The sequence below is a fragment of the Lepidochelys kempii genome, chromosome 2 (assembly GCF_965140285.1).
Source record: "Lepidochelys kempii isolate rLepKem1 chromosome 2, rLepKem1.hap1, whole genome shotgun sequence".
Taxonomy (NCBI): Eukaryota; Metazoa; Chordata; order Testudines; family Cheloniidae; genus Lepidochelys; species Lepidochelys kempii.
Genome location: NC_136381.1, coordinates 130,596,262 through 130,620,755, shown reverse-complemented (window position 1 = coordinate 130,620,755; position 24,494 = coordinate 130,596,262). Strand labels below are relative to the sequence as shown.

General features: G+C 40.4%; 1 protein-coding gene across 1 annotated transcript in view; it reads right to left on the bottom strand.

Annotated features, from left to right (window-relative positions):
* The window catches only part of CDH12 (cadherin 12), a 206,596-nt gene that overhangs the window by 146,993 nt on the left and 35,109 nt on the right, over window positions 1–24,494 (bottom strand). The window contains exon 2 of the mRNA XM_073329466.1: window positions 3,493–3,787. Coding sequence (XP_073185567.1) covers window positions 3,493–3,787 — 295 coding nt within the window. The remainder of the gene's footprint in view (window positions 1–3,492; window positions 3,788–24,494) is intronic.

The following is a 24,494-nucleotide window of genomic DNA, read 5'->3' as shown; positions in this document are numbered from 1 at the left end:
CAATCAAATTGCAGCAGCATTGAACTAATCATTTCAACAGGCATGCTACTAGCCAGCCACTTACAGAAACTCCTTTGCACCCCTTCTTCGTTGTGGGCAACATACCCTCACACTTCTCCAAAAATCTTATCAAACAGATGTTTGTTGCAGCAAGCTTAGGAGGATGCCAAATTTAAAATATTTATATAGATAACTTTAGTATCATTGTGGTGGGCAGCTGCCCCACAAAGGGAGAAGAAGAGGTTAAAAGCAGCAACAGGGAGGCTGCACAGAACCAACAAATCAGGAAACGGTTTATTGAGCCCACCAATAGGGAGAAGGCTTGCTGAAGCAGTCGATCAGGGCTGGCAAGGACCATATATAAAGGGCTGCTCAGCAGAACAAAAGGAAGTCTCCCCCTGGAAGGCAAGGGAGGAGGACTGGCTGCCTGCCTGAAGAAGTGCCATAGATAGCACAGTGCTTAGCAGGGGCAGCAGAGTGCGAGGGTGAGCTGCTGGCTGACCTCTGCCAGGCTGGGGCCTTGCTACAAGGACTGAGAGGGTGCTAGGGCTATGGGGGAAGTGGCCCAGGGAAAATAGACATCAGGTTGGAGGAGCTGTAGGGTCCCTCGGTAGGGACCTAGAGTAGTGGGCGGGCCTGGGTCCCCCCCTTGCACCCCACTTGCCAATGAGGTGAGTGGCCAGGATCCAGACTGCAGTTTGCCCCTGAGGTGAGGGGATGGACCTTGGACTGCAGTTGGCCGCGGAGGCAAGTGGCGGGACTAATGACTACCAGTCCCCTGCAAGGGGGGAGATACCGGAGTGGGGCACTGCCGGATGATTGTGCCCAGAAGAGGATGCTGCAGTCAAGAGAGCAATGTGGGTCCAAAGAGTAGAGATAGCAGTGACAGCACGTGTGACACCATTAGCTGAAGGTGGACTGGAAAGGCCGAGAACTAATTCCCAGGATGGGCAGCAGGAGGCACCGTGGTGGTGAGGTCTACTTTATCACAATCATGATACAGAGTCAGTACTAAATCTATACCAAATAGAATTTTCAAGTAAAACAAAATATAAATATTTTAGGGCACCCATTTTTAGATACTTATTAATTAAAAGCTGTGGAGGCAGAATAATTCCCACTATCACCAATAGTTAATTAAAAAAAATACAAAGTACAATACTGGCAATATTTTCTTATAAACAGGCTCAATTACACACACACACACACACACACACACAGGTTCGGCCGATGGCGGTTCCCAGAGGACGCGGTTCGCTGCTCCAGGCCAATGGGAGCTCCTGGAAGTGGTGGCCAGTACATCCCATGGCCCGCGCCACTTCCAGCAGCTTCCATTGGCTTGGAGCAGCGAACAGTGGCCACTGGGAGCCGCCATCTGCCGAACCTGCGGATGCGGCAGGTAAACAAACTAGCCCGGCCCGTCAGGGGCTTTACCTGCACAAGCGACAGAACAAGTTTGGGAACCACTGTTCTAGAGGCAGAGAAAACAACTGGAGAACAAGGAGTCCTGATATGAGGATACCAGTAGAGAATGCGTCTTTGTAGGCAGAGTGGAAATTCAAACCTATTACTCTGATATCCCAGATGAATGCCCTAACTACTGGGCTATTGGGTGTTCTGCTGACACATCCATGGACCAGCCTCAAAAATTCAAGATCTGCTTGCCCCCAGCTGTCTTTTAGGAGGGTTAGGCATGCTCAGTGCATGCCTATTGGATCAGATCCTACAGACAAGATAGGTAGGGGAACACCTAGTTTGAGAATCCTGTTGGGGCTTATGCATGTCCCAGAACTGCAAGCAGCTCAAATTAGCTGTAGGACCATTGTGAGAACTTCAGCAGCTTTGGGCAGGCATACCAGTGGAAATTTAGACACGTATGAGGATTTAGGTGCCTACTGGGTTAGGCAGCAGCAGAGCAGTGGATATTTGAATGTCAGTAGTGCTTACTTTTTGGACTTGGGCATCTATGAGGGCAGTTAGGCACCTAAGCCCCTTTGTGAATCTAGCTCACAGTGCTTAGTGCAGTGTATTAGACATACTATACAGCAGAATCTGAAGGCAGCTCCTCATGCAATGAGACACCTGGTTCTATTTTGTTAGTTTCTATACATACATATCCACAATAGAGGGAAAAAAGAAAAGAATTCCCTGATCATGCAAACCGTGTTATTGGTCATCATTTCTTTTTGTCTTTTGGTATAAGGTCATATCCTATTAGCATTCATTTACTATCTGATATATCCACTCATGGGAACTATATTTTGAACTCAAATCTAACCAGTCCTTTTCATTATTAACTAATTGAACTGCATGTGCATTTTTATAACTTACTGAACTTCTCTGAACCTACTTGTTAGGTCAGGATGATAACATGATCTGACTGCCTGATCATATTACATATACAAATTTCATACACATCCCAGTTAATTCCATAGGACAATTTAGGTAACTGGCTAACCTTTTTTTGCCCCCACAATAGTCTATCCAGTCTCCATTATATGTGTTGTTTAGTTAGAGGGCCAGGAAAAGCTGTCTCTACAGTTTCAGAGTTAGAAAGCCTTAGCAATTGTTCATACTTGGAGTTTTAAATTATAGCCTAGGAGGTGATGAGCAACTCTGATTTGTGAATGTGCCCGGAAAAGGGAAAGCAGTTTTGGAGTCAGTAAAGAGGGTAATAAACAGCAGCAACCAGGCACCCTAGACATGGATATGTGAAAGCTTCTGCCCCCTGTCCCATAAATCAGAACTAAGCAAAATGGTTGTTGGTCAGGTAGTACTACCTTGGGAGAGAAATTGGTTCTTGTTGTTTGTTTGAACTGAAATCCTTGTTTCTATCCCCAGGTTGTGTGGATAGCTGATCTTGATGTGAGCACAGTTTGTAACCATTTAAGAGCCAGATTGTGGCTGTTCTAATGGATGCACAAAGTAGTGGGGACCAGGCACCAAGAGTCTTTTCCCCATTGTACCAATGCCCAGGCACCTTTCATAATCACCTGAGTGCAAAAATTGTGTGAATCTAGCACCACCGCGTAGAGCAGATAGGCTAGTGCCATGGTTCTGTGCTAAGCCTCTGCCCTGGACAGCTGAGCTGGTGCAAGGAGAGAGCACACCACAATGTGCAAACATCCTTCCTGTTTGCATTCCTCCCAAAGCCCATGGACCCATTTTGTTTGAGTTATCCTGGCTCCTACTGCTGTACAGCCCTAAACATACTTACCCCAAATCCTTCCCAGTGCAGGCTATAACTTAAATCCCTTGGTAGCCATTTATACATTAACAGTGGGGAAGAGAAGAGACTTGAATGTAAGAAGATAATGCTAAAATAAAATTGAAATATGTATATCCCTAAGAACAAACCCAGCAATTTTCGGTGTTCTAACCAGGAATTTTAGGAGCTAAATTTCCCCTGCAGCTTCCTCTGTAGGAAATTAACATTGAAAACCAGTAAGTAGGATCTAGTTAGTTATCAAGGGGTATATATTCCTTACTCACCCACTGGAGACATTTCCGGGACACTGGCAACATACGGCCCATCTAGGAACTTTGGCTCATTATCATTAATGTCCTGCACTTTGATGATGAACTCTGATTCAGGCTCCAGTGGTTTCCTGGTGTCTATGTCCACAGCCTGAGCACGGAGTGTGTAGAAAGGCTTTTCTTCTCGATCAAGGCTCCTTATGGCATGTATGTCCCCTGTGGTCTCGTCAATGGTAAATACCGTGCCAGCTCCATCTCCTGAGAGGGTGTATTTAACAGTGCCCGCTCCCTTGTCCAAGTCAGAATGAAGCTTAACAGAAAAAAGAAGGGGAGGGGAATGGAGAGAAAAATATTAATGGGTCATTCTGTGCTGGAAGACAGCTAGATTATTTTGTGCCCTCTTAATGTCTTCAAGGTATAAGAGGAAATGGCTGGCAATATACCAAAGATAATTTTTATCAGTTACTAATATCTAGGAAGGAAGCATTTCAAAATCCTAACTAATTAGAGCCATGCAAATTCCTTGCCATAAAAGCTCCAATGCACCAGGTTTTGAATTTGACAACAAATTTAAACCTAAGCCCAAGTTCATCAGAAGGTTGCTACCACTTTAAGCAAACCTGAGCCAAGTTTAGAGCAAACGTGAGCTGATTTGTGATTTTGTGTCAAACACATAACATTAATTTGGCTTTTACACACATGCAGATGGTTTGACTGAGTTTTGCTTTTAGATGATAGGTTTGTTTTAAACTCCAAATTTGGTTTAAAAGGCATAATGAATTCAATTTTGAATTTGGTATTATAACTTGGTTCTAAGGAAGCCAGGAAGCTGAAATTAGAACTCATTCAAGGTCAGATTCTGCCTTCATTTACACCCATGCCACCCCATTGATTTCAATGTTCAAATATTAATCATTTAGTACACTCCCTATTGTGAACTACAGTAGTTTCATTATACCCTGTGACACAGCAACCCCGTGGCAAAGGGCCCCCTGCTCTTTGCAAACATCTCTCACCTCAGACCTGACAATCTCACTACACCAAACACCTATCTTACAGGATATTTACCCATAAAGTATCTACGGAAAGCTTGTAACTTGTCCAGATTCAGAATCATTGCAAGATGTATGTCTGGGTAATATTTTTAGGAATAAAATAAAATATGCTTTGTGGACTTGGAGTAAAAATTAGTCAGTAGTGGATAACTAGCCTCGGTGATGGCCCTTTTGGGCAGGGAGAAGTTGTCCCCCTGCCCTATTTAGCTAGTGACGCAACACAAAGCTCAATTGTTTAGCCTTGTGTGATACTAGGATTTTGCCTCTGGCGGTTTCCCAGTAAATGGCAAACAATCAAAACAACTTGCAGATAAAAAGAACTTTAGAACAAGAGAGAGATTCACCCTGTCTGTGACTGTAAACAAAAGACTCTTTTCAGTATAACACAGGGAGGGAGAAGCACTATGGATCCATTTGCTGGAATGGGGAAGCCCCTTGTGGAGCATTGGGCGGGAAGAGAATCATGAATATTTGTATTCTTGTTCCCGTGAAACCAGCCAACTCTGCAATAGACTGAACTTTGAGGGGAAACCTACTTTATTAGATAGGAAAGGTAACTATTGATACATGTAGATCCAGTTTGCTTTATTTTATTTTGCTTTGTATTGTAACCATTTATTTCCATCATTTTCTCTCATTTCTAGTTAAATCTGTACACTTTCTTTAAAAAAAACCAAAAAAAAAACCCAACACCTACTTTTGTTTTATTGTAAGTGCTCAAATGTGCTGGTGATTTACAGAAGCGATGGTTTAAGGAGAAACTAGTAAACTCACCTCAATGAGCAGCGGTTGTTATGTTGGCGGAAGAAGCTCTCCTGCCGACACAGCTCTGTGCATACTGTGCATACATTATGCCGACGAAACTTATGTTGCTCTGGGGGGGTGGGGGTGAGGGATGCGGGTTTCACACCCCTGAACAACATAAGTTTTGCCAGGATAAGTGGTGGTAGTGCAGACCTTATCTAAGTGATTTTCCCCACAGAGCCCTGGTCTACAATACAAAATTAATTCGGTATAACTATGTCTCTCAGATGTGAATAATCCACACCCTGGCAACACAGTTATATTTTCCTAACCACTGGTGTGGACAGCGCTATGTTGGTGGGAGAGCTTCTCCCACTGACATAACTACCATCTCTCGTGGAGGAGGAGTTAGTAAGCTGTGACGAAGTGGGACTGTTCTTAATGTTTCCTCTGAATATTGTAGGGGTGCCTCAATTTCCCTTATGCCTTTCTTAAGTCTCTAGGTGGTGGGATAAGGGGGTGTAATTGTTGCAGAAAAAAGGGCCAGTGTACCTTTTATAAATAGCCAACACTCTGTCTCCTGGCAACTGATGGCCTGGGCCCTTCCCCCCTGCAAGGTGATAGCTAAAGGGTTGGAGAACAAAGGAATCAGGTGACCTCCTGTCCCGGGAAAGGGACAAAGCCCAGAGGAGGAGGGGCTGGAGGGTGAGTTGCGTTTGGACTGGCTGGGGACGTGGAGTGAAGTGCAGACATGGTTGTCTGGCTCACTGCCCCGCAAAATGGACCTGGCTGAGGGGTCCTGTTCTCTGTACCTAAAAACTCTGTTTTAGACCGTGTTCTTGTCATCGAATAAACCTCTGTTTTACTGGCTGGCTAAGAGTCACATCTGACTGCGAAGTTGGGGTGCAGGGCCCTCTGGCTTCCCCAGGACCCCGCCTGGGGGGACTTGCTGTGGGAAGTGCACGGAGGGGCAGAGGATGCTGAATGCTCTGAGGTCAGACCCAGGAAGGTGGAAGCGGTGTGAGCTTTTTGCTCTGAAGACAGTCTGCTCACAGAGAGCAGACTTCACCAGAGTCCTGCCTGGCTTCGTAGGGAGCAGTTCCAGAGCATTGCCTGGGGACTCCGTGACATAAGCCTACAGAAGAACTCTCTCCTATCGACTTAGAGCATCTTCACTACAAGTGCTACAGCAGTGCAGCTGCATCAGTGCAGTCATGCCACTGTAAATCTGTAGTATAGAGCTGCCCTCAGAGGGAAAATTGGGGAAAACTCAGTAGTTTCTGCCTCACATTTCCACACATCTGCTAGCCCATTGGAATGGTAATTGTTTGTTCTTAATGGGAGAAAAACCCAAACTGCAAGATTTCTGGGTCAAGGACCATCTTTTTTGGTATTTGTTTGAATTGTGCCAAATAGAATGGGGCTTTAATTCCTGTTTGTGGGGACAGGAACTACCACAATAGTAACAATAAATAATATCATCAGGTTTCTTTTCTACATGCTGACATCGGATTCACACTCATATGTAAGATGAAGCTAGAAAACTTTAACAGATGCCCAAAGTTATGTCACAGTAGTATGAACTCCCAGGTTTGCCATAGACTTAAACAAGGGGGGACATTTTAGATGCTCCTAGTCCCATCTAATAAGGGGTAAGCAGATCTGCTGTAATGGACATAGCCTGGAAAAGAGCTTTCAAGATGCCTCAGAGTGCATTTCCTTAAACGGTGCACTCAGGAGATTATGGCTATCGGCTTTATTTATATTATGCATTGTAGAAGGCAAAACACAATAGAGAAAACATGGAAAGTGAAAGTAAATTATACCAAAAATGCATTACTGAGAACTAGCTAAATGGTTTCAGTAATGGAGCAAGAAGCTGAGTTACAAAGGAAGCGGTAAAGACATTTATTAACATTTATAGCCCATTCTTCTCTTGAAATTGAATCTAGGTCCTTGTGACTCAGGAGGAGGTCATGGTTTGTGGGATAGAAAGAGCACTCACACACAGTTTTCCCTTCCTAAGCTTTTTTAGCCCATCCCTGCTCTTCTCTGAGGTAATGGGTACCTGACCCTGCATCTAGCTACCCTATAGGTGGGGTTTAAATTACCTCACCACTTTAGCATGGTGTTCCTCCCATTGTGTGCTAGGTATAGACATGTTATTAAAGCTAATGTTAAAAAAACATTATGTAATACACAGGTTGAGAAAAGTGTCTGTACATCTGGGTATAGTGCTTAGATTATCCATAAATACAGAGTTTGTTTGTAAAAGTCATATGCTAGAGTACATAATCAGCAATAACCCAAATTTAGGTGAATACATTTAACAATACAGTTTAGGTATTAGTTTCAAAGGCCACACCAACCATAATTTCTCTTCCACTTCCTCTGGCTTTAGATCAGGGATGGCTGACTGTAATTCCTATTTGCCAGTTGGAGAATCCATGACAGGCTAATAATGGATCAGACATCACAGTACATGGTAGCTATGAGTCTCCATTCTACCAGAGAGGAATGAAAAATTGCTGAGCAGAAATCTGGCCATGGGAGAAAAATATAAAGTATGGCGGCCAGGGGTGTGTGTGTGGGGGGGGAATAAAGGTTTCTGAGAGAATGGTCGAGTGAAAAGAAGCTTATATTGGAAGAGAAGCACAGCCGCAAATTAATGTGGTTCGTTCACATGCAATAGGCCTTGCAAGCATTATACTTGGCAGCATTACAAGTTCAGTTGTCAAAAATATGTTCACTGCGTTCCATACTAGCAATAGGCTAGATCACCAGTCGGTGTAGCTCCATCAATTTCAATAGAGTGATGCTGTTTTACACTAGCTGAGGATCAGGCCAATTACATTTATTTCATCAAGCTGTTTTATAATTTGATTTTGCTGATGAAATCCAACATTGGGCAACGGGCAGACCTAGCACTTACTTTCAGTCTATTTTGAGCTATGCAAATTATGGGGTGATTTGTAGATACACAGCATCTCCCTAAATATGATAAACAATCACTAATCTCAACTGAACCAAATTCTCCAGCAGTAAAAGAGAAAGCACATTAAGGAGCAGCATCACCTAGCCTTAATACCACTATCTGAGTTCCAAATTCACTTAGATTTCAAATAACAAGCTATTTAAAAAAACAAAAACACAGTTGTGTAGGTGATGGAGCTATAGATCTGCAGCATCCAGACAGCTGTTTGCTATTGGTGGTGGTGTTATTGTTGATGCTCCCCAAGTCAGCTCAGATGGTGCGTGAAAATCAGATGCCGAGAGAGAGAGAAAACTAGGATCTGCAGGGTTTGCACAAGAGTACAGGCTGATCTTGACTGTCATTGCTTTAAACTTTACAGAAAGCAATTTAGTCTACAGAATAAGTGCTTGCTATTCTGTATCTGATTTATATGTTTCAAAGTGTACTGCACTGAAAAGATATTTATCCTTGTCTTGTCAGAGTTGAAAAGTGCACATAAAATTTGAGAGCGTGCTTTTTCTATCACTGTGTGCAACAGTAATTTTGTTTCATTCCATTTTTTTCTTGTGGCTTTTACTTATTTTCTATCTCCTGCTTTTCTGCTCTTTGAGCAAAGCTAAAGGGAAGGAGAATAGACCCCTCCCCCCAAATCTTAACTCAAAGCATCAGCTTTGTTTAAATATTAGAGTGACCTGAATTTACTATACAGTGACTATACATCCATGCCAATTTCCTTTGCTATCATGTTTTCTTTGTAATTTTTAAGTATTAAAAAAGCCATGAAGCTTTGAACACATGAAGGATTCATACCCAGCATTATTCATTCAAATTAGCTCTCTTGCTCTGTGTATCCCAGTAACATAGAGATAAATTTTAATGTCACATTGTTGTTTAGGCAAATCTTTCCCATATGTAAAATTAAAGATTTCTTACAACAAACACTGTTAGTGCAGAAAATCATGAATATTGCTCTGTATGACAGCAAATAAAGACAATGGTTAATAAAAGGAACTCTAGAATCTATCACTTATCATAACACACACATCATACCATAATCTACTGATATATGCAACAAAAGGACATGTACCACTGGTGAACTGGCTGTTAAAAATATCAGCTGTATACAGTTGCTATCATGGAGACACTTGTTAAGTGCCTTTGCTAAATGTACTTAGAAATAAATGGATTATCCTTTGTCAATTTATTATTTTATAATAAACCCCATTAAACAGAGTGAATATCTTCCATAGAGGATTTGCCAAACCAGATCAGGATTTTCTTCAACCACTCTAGCATCCCACCTTAGGCTGCTATCTTGTAGCTAATACTTTGCTTCAGAGGAAGTGAAAATCACCACATTACACAGTCACCTATGTAATGCATATGTACATTGAGTTTATCTGGGAGAATTTATTTTTCTGAGCCTCACAGGCAATTAGCTCATGACCTTAAAAATGAGAGAAGATTACTACTATCTTAGCAGTAAATGTAATGGCTGGTCATACAACTGCTCACTCCCTTTGAAAACAGAGTCATGGCATTTGACTTCATGACTGCTAGAACAGTGAATCCACAGTCATATGCACCATACAGTCATCCGATGAAATTAATTGCGGCAGGAGATCAAGTTCTTCTACAATATCTCCTAGCTTCAGTAGAACATTGTCAAGGCTTGACTGGTGAAAAACGTCTCTGGCTGCTGCCTCTGTTAATGAATTTGTGCTATCCTTCTAAAGAAGGAATCTCCAATCTAGAAGGGTCAGGATTTTGTCTTTGGTATTCCATATCCTTTAACCCCATGTGAATACATATCCTTGGTTATACCTCATGTGATTGCTACCAAACAAGCAACATGAATACCTGGAAGCAAGCTCAGTCCCAAACAACCTAATGAAGGAGCAATCCCTTCTTTTGCAAAATGCAAGCGGTTTAACTTTTAGAAATACCTTTTATGCCCTTACTGGAAAACAGTTACATGTTTCCTCCATACACAGTGATTTTTGGCAAGACTGAACTTTAAAAGAGCAAGAACACTCATAACATCTGAGAAAAAGTAGATGTGCTGGAGTATTATGTTCTGGAATAGGAACTTAAGAACAAACAGTTGGCATCTTATGGATCTCTCAGGAGTATCATGGACTATTAGGTCCCAGTAAAGCACATGCTGAAGTCTCACTGACTTCAGTAAAACAAGTACATGCTTATGTGTTTTACTGAGCAAGGACGGACTTCAGCTTTCTTAAAGTGTTAGTACTTTGCTGAATGAGAACCTTATTGCTTCAGAAACTTAACAAATGTGTCACAGCCTTACAAAGTCCATACCTGTTCATAGACAACTTAATAATTCAGCATGTTAATTATTCCTGCACACTTTATGGGACATATTACACTGGAAAGCACATAAAACTTCAGCAAGTGTGTCAGCCCTACATACTTCATAAGGTGCACAGAAGTTGTGGCAGAATTGCCAAATAGTCTTCAGGCAGTAATATGGATGTTTGTTCCTCGGAGATGTAGTCTTGCTCCATTCATGACATCTGAATAGTTTATTTTAATCCTCTCAGAAAGTCAACACAACTTCAAATCTGCATGGATCAGTACACATTTCTTGAGGTAGGCAAAAGGCCAAATGCACTTCATAAAAAGCAAAGGAACTGTGATACAGATGCTGAATAATTAAGTTGTCCATAGACTCCTACACATTTTGTAAGGTGTGCAAGGCCTGTGATGCTCTTGCCAAGATTATATGTAGTTTACAAAATGCTCAGGAGCTGCAATATGGATGCTGAATAATTAAGTTCCTCATGGATTTGTGTGCCTACTGAATTCAGTAACAGTTCTGAAAAGGAAAGGAAAAGAAAAGAAAAGAAAGCTCTAAATGCAGAAAAAAAAAACACCTAAATCAGTCTCCAAACTAATAGATGCAGTTTTTGTTATAGTCTGATATGCAAGGTTATATTAGCCAATTTCATAAGGTTATCTAAGGGTACAGAGAAAAATTCCTATAGCCAAATAACTCTTTTTGATGCTATATTACAGTGCAGGTTTGGGATGCAAAATAGTATGTTAGGTGTATCCTCTTCATTGTTAACCTGTACACGTGAGTGCAGACCTCCTCTTTATATAGCCCATGCCTAAATCTTCTCAGTCTTTGCCCCTTGTTGCTAGGTTTTTTTTTTTTTTTTTTTTATTACACAATCCCTTCTGCTGGATCCTCCTTTCCCCACTCTCTTTTATATATCATATGTGAGATAGATAGATAGATAGATAGATAGATAGATAGATAGATAGATAGATAGATAGATAGATAGATATCATATGTGATATAGATATAGATATAGATATATCACACACACACACACAGAGGTATTTTCCTCCTTGCTCTATATCTCCATTGTCCCACTTCTTTAATAAGCTGTGGAACCATGCCAGTCCAAGTAACCAAAGCAACATAACTGAAGCTTAGTGACGAAAATAAGGAATGGTGGCTTGAGTAGAAGCATGAAATAGTTAGCTGTGTAAGTCAAGGAATGGGGAAATTAATGGTTGTGTAATGACGGGTAAAATGATGAAGTAGATGGCTATGTGAGCGACGGCCATTGCAGAAATTGGAAATATATTATATATTTATATATTTTAATATATATCTATAATATATATAATTAAATCATAGCAATTATAAATTATATTAATTAATATAATATATATTAATTTATATATTATATATAAGTATATATAATTTAAGTATACCAATTCATCCCCAATTTTTCCATTAAGGACTGCAGTTGCCTTTTAATAACAGTATTGATTACAAAAAAAAGACATTAGGAAGAGACAGCACTATACCTGATCTGACCTGGCCCTGATACTGCACAGGTATCAGCTACCATGGACCTTTATGGGCCCATGAACCCACTGTGGAGTCTCATTGATTTCAGCGTTAGAGCCTATGTTTTCCATAATCACAAGTATGTTACATTCTGTTGCATTATTGAGCATGCAGCAATAATGCATGTCATAGCACATTCTAAAAATACATATTTTACTTGTTCTACATAAAACAAGATTGGATGTTTTTCTAAAAGCTCTGCTCTAGCAATTCTTTTGGGGAAGTTCTATGGCCTGTCTTATGCAGGAGGTCAGACTAGATGATCACAGTGGTCTCTTCTGGCTTTAGAATCTATGAAAATATAATTACCCACAAACATGAAAAATGTACCTCTAAATGAAAAAATGCAGCACTAGTGAAATATATAAAGAGTAAAAAACAAACAAACAAGATAAGAAACCATACCAAACTCTAGCCAACTCTACTCTGGTTTTGTAACTAGATTTCCTCATTTATTTCAAATTGGAACACACACACACACATTTATACACACACAGAGAGACAATGATCTGGCCTTAGTTCTTACTAATACTATTTTAATAAAGTATGTAATTACTTCTGGTAGTAAATTATTTTTACTGTACTCAAGTAATACAGCCGTGACACATTCATTTATTGCTTGATTTATCTGAATCCATACCAACATTCATCTCTAGTTGAAAAAATAAGATTTGTTAGGGGTACTTTCATCTCAGCTCAAATCCAGTAGATGTGAGTAGTGATGGAGAGATTTGACCATGAGATGGAGTAGTTGGTAATTACCATGAAAATGAGTGTGGTAGTCTTACCAACCAAAGTGTTCAAAAATCATGTGATAGACTTACAATTCATATGGCTTCAAAAAGAATAAGCTTTGGATTATTTTTATTTCTAATAAGCTTTGAATTCTTTTTGTCATCTTGGTTTTCAGCCTTTTGAGTTCATGTTCCCAAGATTTCCTCTGCAGTCGTAAAGGCTAGAATTTTTATATAGTTTATAATTAAAGCCAGAAGTCCCATAACTTAATCTCATGACTCCAGGAGCTGAGCCTTTAAGAAAAAAATTACCAAAGATGTCAAGAATTTGCAATACTGCCTCAGTCTATTTCTGGTTAGTCAGGTAGCAAGCTGTGCTTACTGATCCTAAGATTTGTGTACTTTTGTCATTCCCATCTCCCTTGCTGTCACCCTGACTCCCTTTGTTTTTCTCATCCACCTCTTATGTCTTGTCTTTCAGAATGTAAGTGTTTAGGAACAGGGATTAATTTTCTATGTGTTTGTAGAGCACTTACCCCAATGGGGTCCTGACATGGTTGAGGCCTCTAGGCACTACGACAATATAAATATTTAACAACAACAACAACGACACATTTCAATGGAAAATTCCAATATGGTTTGCTAGTCACTAAAATAAGCACCAGTTCAGGAAATACCTCTGTTCAGGACAGCACTTGGCCACATGCTTATTTTTCAGTACATGCTAAAAGGTAAGAATGTAATTAAGTATTGTGCTGCATATGGATGGACTTACACATGTTTCAATGCTTTCCTGAATCAGGGCCACAATGACTGCACTATAATATGTGTAATGCAGTATTCTTTGTAAGATGCAGCTGCAAGTGGAAGACTATCGCACGTGTTTAGCAACATCTTCCCATCAGCACAAACCTAATTTATTTGAAAATCTTTACAGTCGGACAAGATAACTTTATAAATAGATTTGTTGCCTACAAGATAAGGTACCTTTACGAGCTCTGAAGTTTTACTTGCTAAATTTAACTATCTTGAGATAAAAGAGGAGGCAGCACCATGTGGGCTTTGAGTGCAGGACAAAGGCCTGATTCTGATCGCAACAATGCAATTCCACTGACTTCACTGAATCAATGCACATTTCTGTACAGTGGTGTACAGCAAGATCAGAGTCAAGCCTCATGCTTCAGTTTCCAATAATTCTCTTTTAAACTTGGGGTTGGTTTTAAATGAAACACGTGAAACAATCTTAAAACCTATTTTTGTTTTGTTTTAAATTTTTCCCACCAGGTCAGGTGCAGTCTGACCTAGGCTGTTTGCTTCTGATGCTGTACAAATAACCAATCATCAACTCAAGCTTTCAGTGCTGGCTTACAACCAGCTTGAAAAGGGTCTGATACCACTGAAGTCAGTGGGAAATGGCAGGTGCTTATCTCTTCTTGAGATTAGGTTTGGGGGGGAGGGGAGGAACCTTCAAAAGGCCATTGTGCATTCATTACAACCACTAACAGCAAAGAGATACTTGCACTCCCCACGCCTCCTCCTCCACCACCCGTTTAAGTATACGCTCTGTTAACTAGTTCACTTTTGATGATCTCAGCAGAACATCCAGCATTTGTGCTCATCTTGCAATGATCTCCCTGACTTCTCCAAGTGGGGATGTAATGGCAATAATTTACACAGGGGCTCCTAATTTCATTGCATTAATGAGTTTCATAATTATTTATTTAAAAAAAAAACTCTTTTTTTCCCATTAATATGAAATAGCCACCAAAATTAGCAGTCAGCCACACAAAAGTACTACAGAAAACAGGGATCTAATAAAGAATTAAGTACAGCATGCTGTGGAGCACATGGGGCCTTGTCCAAAATTCTCACTACCATGGGCCTGCAATTTATGATACACTGCCTTGTGGCTGAAAAGTCAGGACCAAATCCTCACCTTATATAAATCAGTACCTTCAATGACATCAGACTATTTGATTTACACCTATGGAAGATCAGGCCTCATTCAGCTCTGTCATAGTATTTAGCCAGATTTCAAGTGGGTAGGGAAGAACTCAACTCTGATGGTTAAAGCTGAGAAATAGAGGAATGGCTACGATACTCAAAAGGGGCTGGGGGTGGGGGTGAGGGAAGTCACAGCTGTGACCAGAAAATATCACCCTGCAAAGAATTTTTATTTCTTATTTGAAAAAAGTGCATGTACTAAATCAGAATTTAAAACTGAATTCCATGTTTATGTTGTTTGTTATGGCCTGGGTCTACAGAAAACCTGTTGACCTTGCCATAATTAAAATGGCAAGTGTAGAGCTGCAGTACAATTATTTATTTAGTAATAATGCGCTTAGTTCTTTCCTTATTGTAACAGAATTCACTGTATGAATATCAGAACTAGGTCAGACTGCACCTGGCCTGGTGGGAAAAATTAAAACAAAACAAAAATAGGTTTTAAGATTGTTTCATGTGTTTTATTTAAAACCAACCCCAAGTTTAAAGTGAATTATTGGAAACTGAAGCACGGCTTGAATCCACACAGGAAGTCTGTGGCAGAGTAGGGAATTGAACCTGGGTCTTCCTCTGCACTTTTTTGTGTCCCAAATACTAGCAATATATATAATTTTACAGCATGCCTCCTGCTGTAACACATACATAAATTATGAAGACATTAAATTATTATGTATGTAAATATAAGGCCCGAGTGAATATAATAGAAATATATAGGAGCTACTTCCAAAGCTCTTATATGAAACATGTTAAATCTATAATGAAAACTTAAAATACACATGTTTAGAAGACAGATTTCAATTGATTGATATTTATGATGATTTTCTTTGTGAAAAGAGTTTGCAGTTGCTCATGAAGATAGGAACAAGGAGGAATACAGTAGTGTAAGTTGCTACTGAAAGTAAATTGCTGGCCAAGTTAGGTTTCTTCACTGTAAAATGATGTCTTTTTGATCATGTACTGAAATTACAAAATCCGATTTCTTTCAAAGTTGTGTGAAGGAGACCCATTTTCTGCAGAATGATATTGTATGGATGCCTTAAGCTATAAGATATAAAATCATGTCAGCGTATGTTCTTTTCCTCATTCCTAATCTATTAACTATGTAGGTTTTACAAAGAAAATATCATTAACAACAATGGGCAGGTACATAGATTTCAAATTATGTGTAATTATAGATTGTGTGAGATTTTGCACATCATCTCATAATGGGTCATGATCAGAAACAATTATTTCCATTAGATTTAACTGCTTAGGCCACCTATAAAAGTTGCCCAATCCTGTATCCTTTCCTTTCTCACATGAATTGTACTGTTGACTTCAGTGGGAATACTTCTGTTAAAGCTGCAGGATTAGGCCACTAAAATATGCTGCTAATATTATTTTGGAATAACATCATGTGTCCAGTGTATGAAGTATTGACAAATAATAAATTCAGCTGATAAAGTAATATTCATGAGACCTCCACTCTGATCTAGAATTTTTTTACATCTATTAACATAAATAAAAAAATATGAAATGTTAATGATCACATGTAAACCAATGAAGAACTGGGATTATTACAACCAAAGGGTGAAAATTCCTTAATGGACCAAATTCTGAGTTCTAAGGGAGAAAGTATAGTCCAGAGGTTAGGGAACTAGCCTAGAGGAAGACCCAGGTTCAATTCCCTACTCTGCCACAGACGTCCTTTGTGGACTCGAGTCAGCAGACCCATGCTAGGGAACCCTGAGCTTGAGCATCTACATTGTATTTGAACCCTATGTCACGACTTTTCAACCCTGCACTCAAACCTAGGGCTCTGGTGTATATATTGCAGTGTGCAGACCTGAGTCAAACTAACCATACCGCAGAGTTCCTAGTTCCCGCCCCTCTTCCCCCCCGCCACAAATGTGGCTGCTCTAGCCCTAGGAGTGTGGTGCACTGTGGGAAAACTTTACTGCCCACCCTGCATGTTACCAGGAAACAGCTCACTTGGCAAAAGGCTTGATTGGTTCACTCTCCATTGCAAACCCAGGAGGCTCTCTGATGGTGTGCTTACAGATCGGTGATCAGAAGAGAATGGGTTAACACTCACCTGCTCTACTGCCATTTGCCAGGGGGGAGGGGGGCTTTCATTTTCAATAGAGTGTCTCAGATTGTTGGGATAGAGAGGACTAAGGAAGTTGTACTATGGAATTATGGAACGCTTCCAGATAATTCCCAGACACAAGTCAAGTGGGGCTTCATCTATGATGCAAAGCAATAGAGCTTGGACCCTCCAGCCCTGCAGGGTCCTGAGGCCCTGGATCAGAGCATCAGGTTAGCACAATTGCAGTGTAGATGAGTCTGGGCTCAAGCACAGGCTTACATTGAAGTGTAGGAATACTCTTAACCTCTTTGTGCCTCAGTTTCCCATCTGTAAAAAGGGCAGAGGGAATAGTACTTCCTTACCATGGTTGTGGTGAGGATAAATACATTAAAGACTGAAGGCTTTGAGATCTACTGATGAAACAGCACTATATAAGAGCTAGGTAGTATTACACAGATCTAGATTTAAGCAGGAGAGGTAAATAAATGACCTTGAAATTCAAGGCTTGCATCCTTGTAGCTATGTAGGTGCCTGAAGAGAAATGATGTTATGACTCTCCAGAAGTACCCAGATTTGTGAGGCACCTCAGCCCTACCTCCCCTTACTGCGAAGCAGTCTTGTTTGCTTCTGCTGTAGCTCAGCTCCCTGAAACCAACAGCCTCTGGCCACACAAACACTGTCTTCCAGGCCTCTGCAGACCTCATTCTCTATGTTCAGCTTAGTAATAGGCACACAAGCCCCCCGAGTCGCCAAAGCATTCCCTCAGTAGGATTCAGCCCTGTCATTGGACACTCATAGAAATTACCAGGTAAGCGGTCACTGATGAAAGAGTGTATACACAGTTTGACTAGTACAATTTAGGACAGATCATTTTTATAACAAGACAGCACTGGAATGTACTTATAGTGGAAATGAACATAAGTTTATTAACAATGGATAAGATTGAAGAGCTAGTAAGCAAGAACAAGAGCAACAGGTTACATATAAAGAAAACTTGTAACATGCAATCCTAGGTCTACACTTAGCAATAGTTACCTTTCCCATGTAATACAGTATATTTTCTCTCAAGGATTCAGCCTTTGACAGAGCTGCTGGTTTTCAGTCACAACCAGGATCCAAGTTTTCATGAATACCCCAGACACTTCAAGGGCTTTCCTCTGTGAATGGATGACAAAATGTTTGTGTGTGTGTCTCCTTATATTTTCCAATAATCATTGTTTTTTCCTCCTAAAACAGGTTGACCCCCATGGTTTTCTTCCTGGGTGTTGGCTCCAAGGTGTCCTCCCATACTCCTGTTTGTTTCACAACCTCCCTCCCCACACACACAATCAACCTATTTGTCCTGTTTAATTTCACATGTAATTGGAGAATCCACTGTGTTGGCTTTGTAATGCTTAATTTACAGCAGAGATAGGGATAGGTGAATAGACATGCTTTGTCAGGCAGAAAACCTGTTGCCAGCTTTGCCTTGTTATAGACTTTAAAGCATAGTTTCAGTGTGTATGCACAACTCCTTATACAGTATTTTACAATGATATTAACCAGTGTGTCATTGGCTTTTGTTTGATACCTTACCACACGCTTTTTGGATAAATAATATGAAAGCAGCATGTTGGGTGCAATGAGTTTGTCAGGCCTGAGAGGAGTTGCTGTTACAGAACAGTAGACCCTGTGCCAGTTGGCACTGAGGGAGTCTTAGGGTTCCAAATGTCATACTGTTGTGTGTGCACTGCACCTTTAAATGTACAAAAGTCTCCCTACCTCAGGTAGGGAGCCATTTAAGGCAACTACATTTTGTGTTTCAGTTCAGATTAAGGAATACGACAAAGAGATTTATAGAGAAAAAATATAATACTCGAGAGAGAGAGAAAGAACAAAGCGATCTGCTCTGTGCCATTCTGCATCTGAAGAGAAAACAAAATGACAGCTGCCTCACAGCTACCACTCTGGATGACAGGGAGACTCCTACATATTTAAAGGTGTGGTACTCACAAAAAACATCTCCTTTTAATCTCTGAAGTCCCAGTTTCCCCTATGATAAGTAAGGTTTCAGAGCAACAGCCGTGTTAGTCTGTATTCACAAAAGGAAAAGGAGTACTTGTGGCACCTTAGAGACTAACCAATTTATTTGAGCATAAGCTTTCGTGAGCTACAGCTCACTTCATCGGATGCAGACTGTGATAAGCTATTACCAACAGGAGAGTGGGTTTGTTGGGGAGGGTGGGGAGAAAACCTGGATTTGTGCTGGAAATGGCCCACCTTGATTATCATACACACTGTAAGGAGAGTGATCACTTTAGATAAGCTATTACCAGCAGGAGAGTGGGGTGGGGGGAGAGAAAACCTTTTGTAGTGATAAACACCCATTTTTTCATGGTTTGTGTGTATAAAAACATCTTCTGTATTTTCCACAGTATGCATCCGATGAAGTGAGCTGTAGCTCACGAAAGCTCATGCTCAAATAAATTTGTTAGTCTCTAAGGTGCCACAAGTCCTCCTTTTCTTTTTATGATAAGTAGGGACACAGATTACCGGAGAGAATTCTCCTGTATTTCCACAGATATACCTTTGTTGAAAACTGTGGCTTGCCTGGCAGAATGCAAGCATGTTACTTGACTATATTTCAGGAGAAAGTTCCAGCAGAATCTCCATGACAAAATATTCAACCCATACTAATGTGAATGGGAGCCTTGCTTCCCACATCAAGGGAAGAAAAGATCCCTTTAACTTGAAGATGGAGAGAGAGACTTGCACTGAATTGTGCGGTCCCTTGACTCCCTTTCAGTAAACACACTCTTGGCAGCATTAGGGTGACCAGATGAAATGGACAAAATATTGGGACACATGGGGGAAGCAAAAAGAAAAAAAGGCTGGAGCGGCCAAAGCTGCAGTATCTGGACAAATGGCGTCCCGACCATGCATCGGTTGGGACACGGGACAAAGAACTAAACATCGGGACGTCTAGTCACCCTAGGCAGCATGCACTGATACAACATTGATTTAAACCCACTGCATTTGTAGAAGTCAAAGATTTTAAAGGGATTATAAAAAATTATGCTTAATTTGACATTGATTGAGACTAAGTAGCAAATAAATCTTTTATTGGTTTGTTTGTTATTTCTGTTTGTTAAATTCTACTAAGATAGTATGGTGTTCTGTAGCAAAAGTCTTTTAATTTGGGCCGGCGTAGATTAAGAGTCCTTGATTTTGATATTTGAATTATGTGGAGCTATGCAATTTTTCTCTTTTTTTTTTTAATTACTCTTTTCACTAATTACATTCCAAATAGATACAATATCTCTTTTCCTCCCATACCACTGAATTTAAAAACATGTTATGCAAATCATTCATTTTAAAGTGCTGTCATTTAAAGCATCTCATTTTTTTTAGATAATGACATATCAGAACATGTAGGGAACAGAAAAATTCTGCTTCAATCTGCCTGTCACAGTTTGACAAGGACTGGAACTGTAAATAATTCGACCAGGTCTCATTCTTTTTGACCCAGGAACAAAATATCAGTTTATATTCTATCACAAAGTTGAAAAATTAATTTTACTCAATATAATAATGAGAAATTGTCAAGTACTTTAGTAAGGCCAAAATAGGATCTGCCGCCCAACAACATAGTGCGTTCTAAATCTCTCTCACACGCTATCTCAGCTTTTTTAATCCAACACTTGGTAAAAAATTAAAACAAAATAGTCTACCAGCCAAGATCCTCTAGATCTTAACTCTGCATGGTGGTGCAAGGATAAAACCTCCCTTGTGCCTCTCTGTGTAGGATTAGACATAATTACAGCTCCTATACTTCAGGAGGGCACAGTCCACATGACTCTAGCAGCCCTACTGGCGCTAGACTCTCCAGTGGGGGCAAAAATGGGCTTTGGTCTTAATCCCCCACCTCCATTTCCACAGCAAGAAGAACTGACACTTTACATAATGAAGCTTTTCCTGTCCCTGTCAAAGGGTGGTATAGCAACAGCACACTGCTGAGCTTTGAGAGTCGTGCCGTGAGAGTCATTGCGCCTAACTCCAAGAGTTCCCACATAATAGCGTGCTTCCACACAAATAGACAATAGGCTTGCCTAAGCAAGCTTCGGCAATAGCCTAAGACACTGGGCTGTGACTCAGGTGATATGGATCCAATTTCCCACCATGTCAAAGATTTCACTGTGTGGCCCTGGGCAAGCTGCAGAATCTCTGTGCCTTGGCTTATAATCAACAAAATGGGTATAAATGTTTCCTTTCTGCCACCCTTTGCCCATCTTGTCTAATTCAAGAAGAACTTTGCTTATATATAATCAGAGAAAAATATGACACCCAAATCCCATAATAAATAGGGAGGCTTTTTTAGTCCCTTGGATTGTTGTTTTAAGCAGACTTCATTGTACCAGAGGAAACGATAGACCTCTGCTGAAGCACTTCAATGTTGATACTACCTATGCCAGTGGGAAGGGTTCTCCATCAGCATAGCTAATCCACCTTCCTGAGAGACAGTAGCTAGATCAACAGAAGAATTCTTCCTTCGACGCAGCGCTGTCTACTCCAGGGATTAGGTCAGTATAACTCCATCGCAGGAGTACGGATTTTTCACATTTTGGAGAGACACAGCTATGTTGATGTAAGTTCCCAGTGTAGACAAACCCTAAGGTATCTCACTTATTATTTGCAATTACATCCTTCTTAACTGAGGCCTGGTCTTCACTAGAAAATTAGGTCAGTTTAACTACATCAGTTATGGGTGTGAAAAATCTAGAGTTAAGACAACCTAAGTCCCCATGTAGACAGGGCTGCCCAGAGGATTCAAGGTGTCTGGGGCAAAGCAATTTTGGGGGCCCTTTAATTAATTAAGCGCCTTTTTAATTTTTAGTCATGGAGAGAATGTTGTGAAGGCCAAGACTATAACAGGGTTCAAAAAAGAATTTATGGAGGATAGGTCCATCAATGGCTATTAGCCAGGATCGGCAGGGATGGTTCTCTAGCCTTTGTTTGCCAGAAGCAGGGAATGGGTAACTTGATGACTACCTGTTCTGTTCATTCCCTCTGAAGCATCTGTCAGCAGTCACTGTTGGAAGAGAGGATCCTGGGCTAGATAGACCTTTGGTCTGACCCAGTATGGCCATTTTTATGTTCTTCTATTCAGTATAGTGTCTAAACTGAAGCTCTACAGTGGGGTGGCTGCAGGGGTAGAGTTATTTCATTGTAGCATTTTAAGTGTAGTCAGGCCCTAAGATATCGGTCATGTTTTTGGTACTATCTAGCCCAAGATTTAAATTCTTACATTTATTATTAGTATTCACTAATAGTATATTTTTTTCCATGTTTGCAGTGTTGTGGTAGCCATGTTAGTCCCAGGACATTAGAGAGACAAGATCAAAAGCTTATCTCTCTCACCAACAGAAGTTGGTCCAGCAAAAGATATTACCTCACCCCCTTCGCGTCTCTACTTTTTTCCACACATTTATTCTGTACTCAGGAAAACCTCAGCTTGGCATCTGTCTGTAGCTCAAGCACATTAATTGGCTGCAAAATTGTATTTAACTACACATCAGTGAATGATGCAATATCTGAATGGTCTTTGGCAAAGATGGGTCCAAAATACAAAGTTCAGATCTAAATCTAGATCTTCACTTCTCTGAAGTTTGTAGGATACAGATCTGGGATTTGGTTCATGCATATCTCTAGTTTGATTGAGCCAGATTACACTATTTGGAGCACAGAGTTATCATACTACAGGAGAAGATCTGGTAACTCCATTTTACTAGTTCCCCATTTTACTAGTTCTGCACTGCAGGTGAGCTTCCAAGTGTGAATCTCGATCCCACTGATATCAGTGAATAAATTCCCATTGACTTCAACAGGGCCAGAACTTCTCTTCAAAATTTTTTCTTGGGATTGAATTTCTATAGAGCCATGTTAATGGTACAAGTCACAATGTAACATTATCCTTTCATTAATATCAGCCTCTTGTTCTGTTTAAAACAGCAAAAATTCAAATATTTCCTTCCCTTATAAGTTCAGTTATTCCCTCACTAGGCACGATGTCTGATGCTCATTGCTGCCACAGGGGATAGGCTGCTATGGAGGCAGCAATAACAGCTGGAGTGGATGGAACTGAGCTCTAATGGCCTCCTGGATGATGATGCAGGCACTGGAGGTGGAAGGGAGCAGTAGTTGGGTAGTTCTAGCCGCAGAGGCTGGATCAGGACTCAAGTTCTCCTACTGCTATGAAGATATTGCCCTTTGGGGGTTATAATAGAGAAGTTGCTTTGGAGGCAGCATCAGTGGCTAGAGCTGAGGAGAGCAGGGTTTCCCCTGACTCAATAAAATAAGCAACTGGTAACAGCTGTGAGAAGGACAGTTTGAGAGAATGAACTCCTCAGGGCAGAAATAGTGTCCTACTATGTACCTGTACAGTGCCTAACACTTTTAGATCAGAAATTGAGTGACCAGAGATGGACACAAATCAGATGTCAAGAATTATAACGTTCATAAACCAGTTGGAGAACACTTCAATCTCTCTGATCTAAAAGTGACTATTCTTCAACAAAAAAACTTCGAAAACAGACTCCAACAAGAGACTGCTGAATTGGAATTAATTTGCAAATTGGATACAATTAACTTAGGTTTGAATAGAGACTGGTAGTGGTTGAGTCATTACACAAAGTAAAACTATTTCTCCTTGTTTATTCCTCCTTCCACCCCCCCACCCCCCTGTTCCTCAGATGTTCTTGTTAACTCCTGGAAATGGCCCACCTTGATTATTACTTCCAAAGGTTCTCTCTCCCCACCCAACTCTCCTGCTGGTAATAGCTCATCTTAAGTGATCACTCTCCTTACAATGTGTAAGGTAAACATCCATTTTTGCATGGTCTGTGTGTATATAAATCTCCTCACTGTATTTTCCACTTTATGCAGCCGATGAAGTGAGCTGTAGCTCATGAAAGCTTATGCTCAAATAAATTGGTTAGTCTCTAAGGTGCCACAAGTACTCCTTTCCTCTAGATAGATGCTCTTCATGCCTGTCTGAATCCAAAAATTAGAATTGGCTATTAGATAATAAGAGTTCATGAGCTGGACCCCTTCTAGACAGCATAGGAACCTACTTCCATTGCTGTCTGAGTTTTCATTTTCATGGATTTACAACACCGCCCCCGTGTTAGTTGTCTTAAGAGTCTTACTCCACATAAGGAAATGTAGATTAATAAATATGCCTGCTATAAGCAAGTACTTTTATGTGCAAAAAGCCTCACCTCTGGACACACTAATGTGTTAAACTTCACAAACAAAATAGTGCAGGGATATTAGAATACAAACTGTGGATTCTAGTTTTGGGGATATTGTGATTGCTCTTCAAAAATAATCAGTCTAAATGCTCAAGATCTATGATAAAAATAAATCTCTGCATTCTTCTAATAGAGAAAATAATATATTTCACTCACTGAGGAACAGAGAGCCTGCGCTACAAATTAGCTTGGCTAAGCTAACATATTACACCAACCTTGCTGAAAGATAATGAATCTTAACCATACTTGAAAAGACAGCT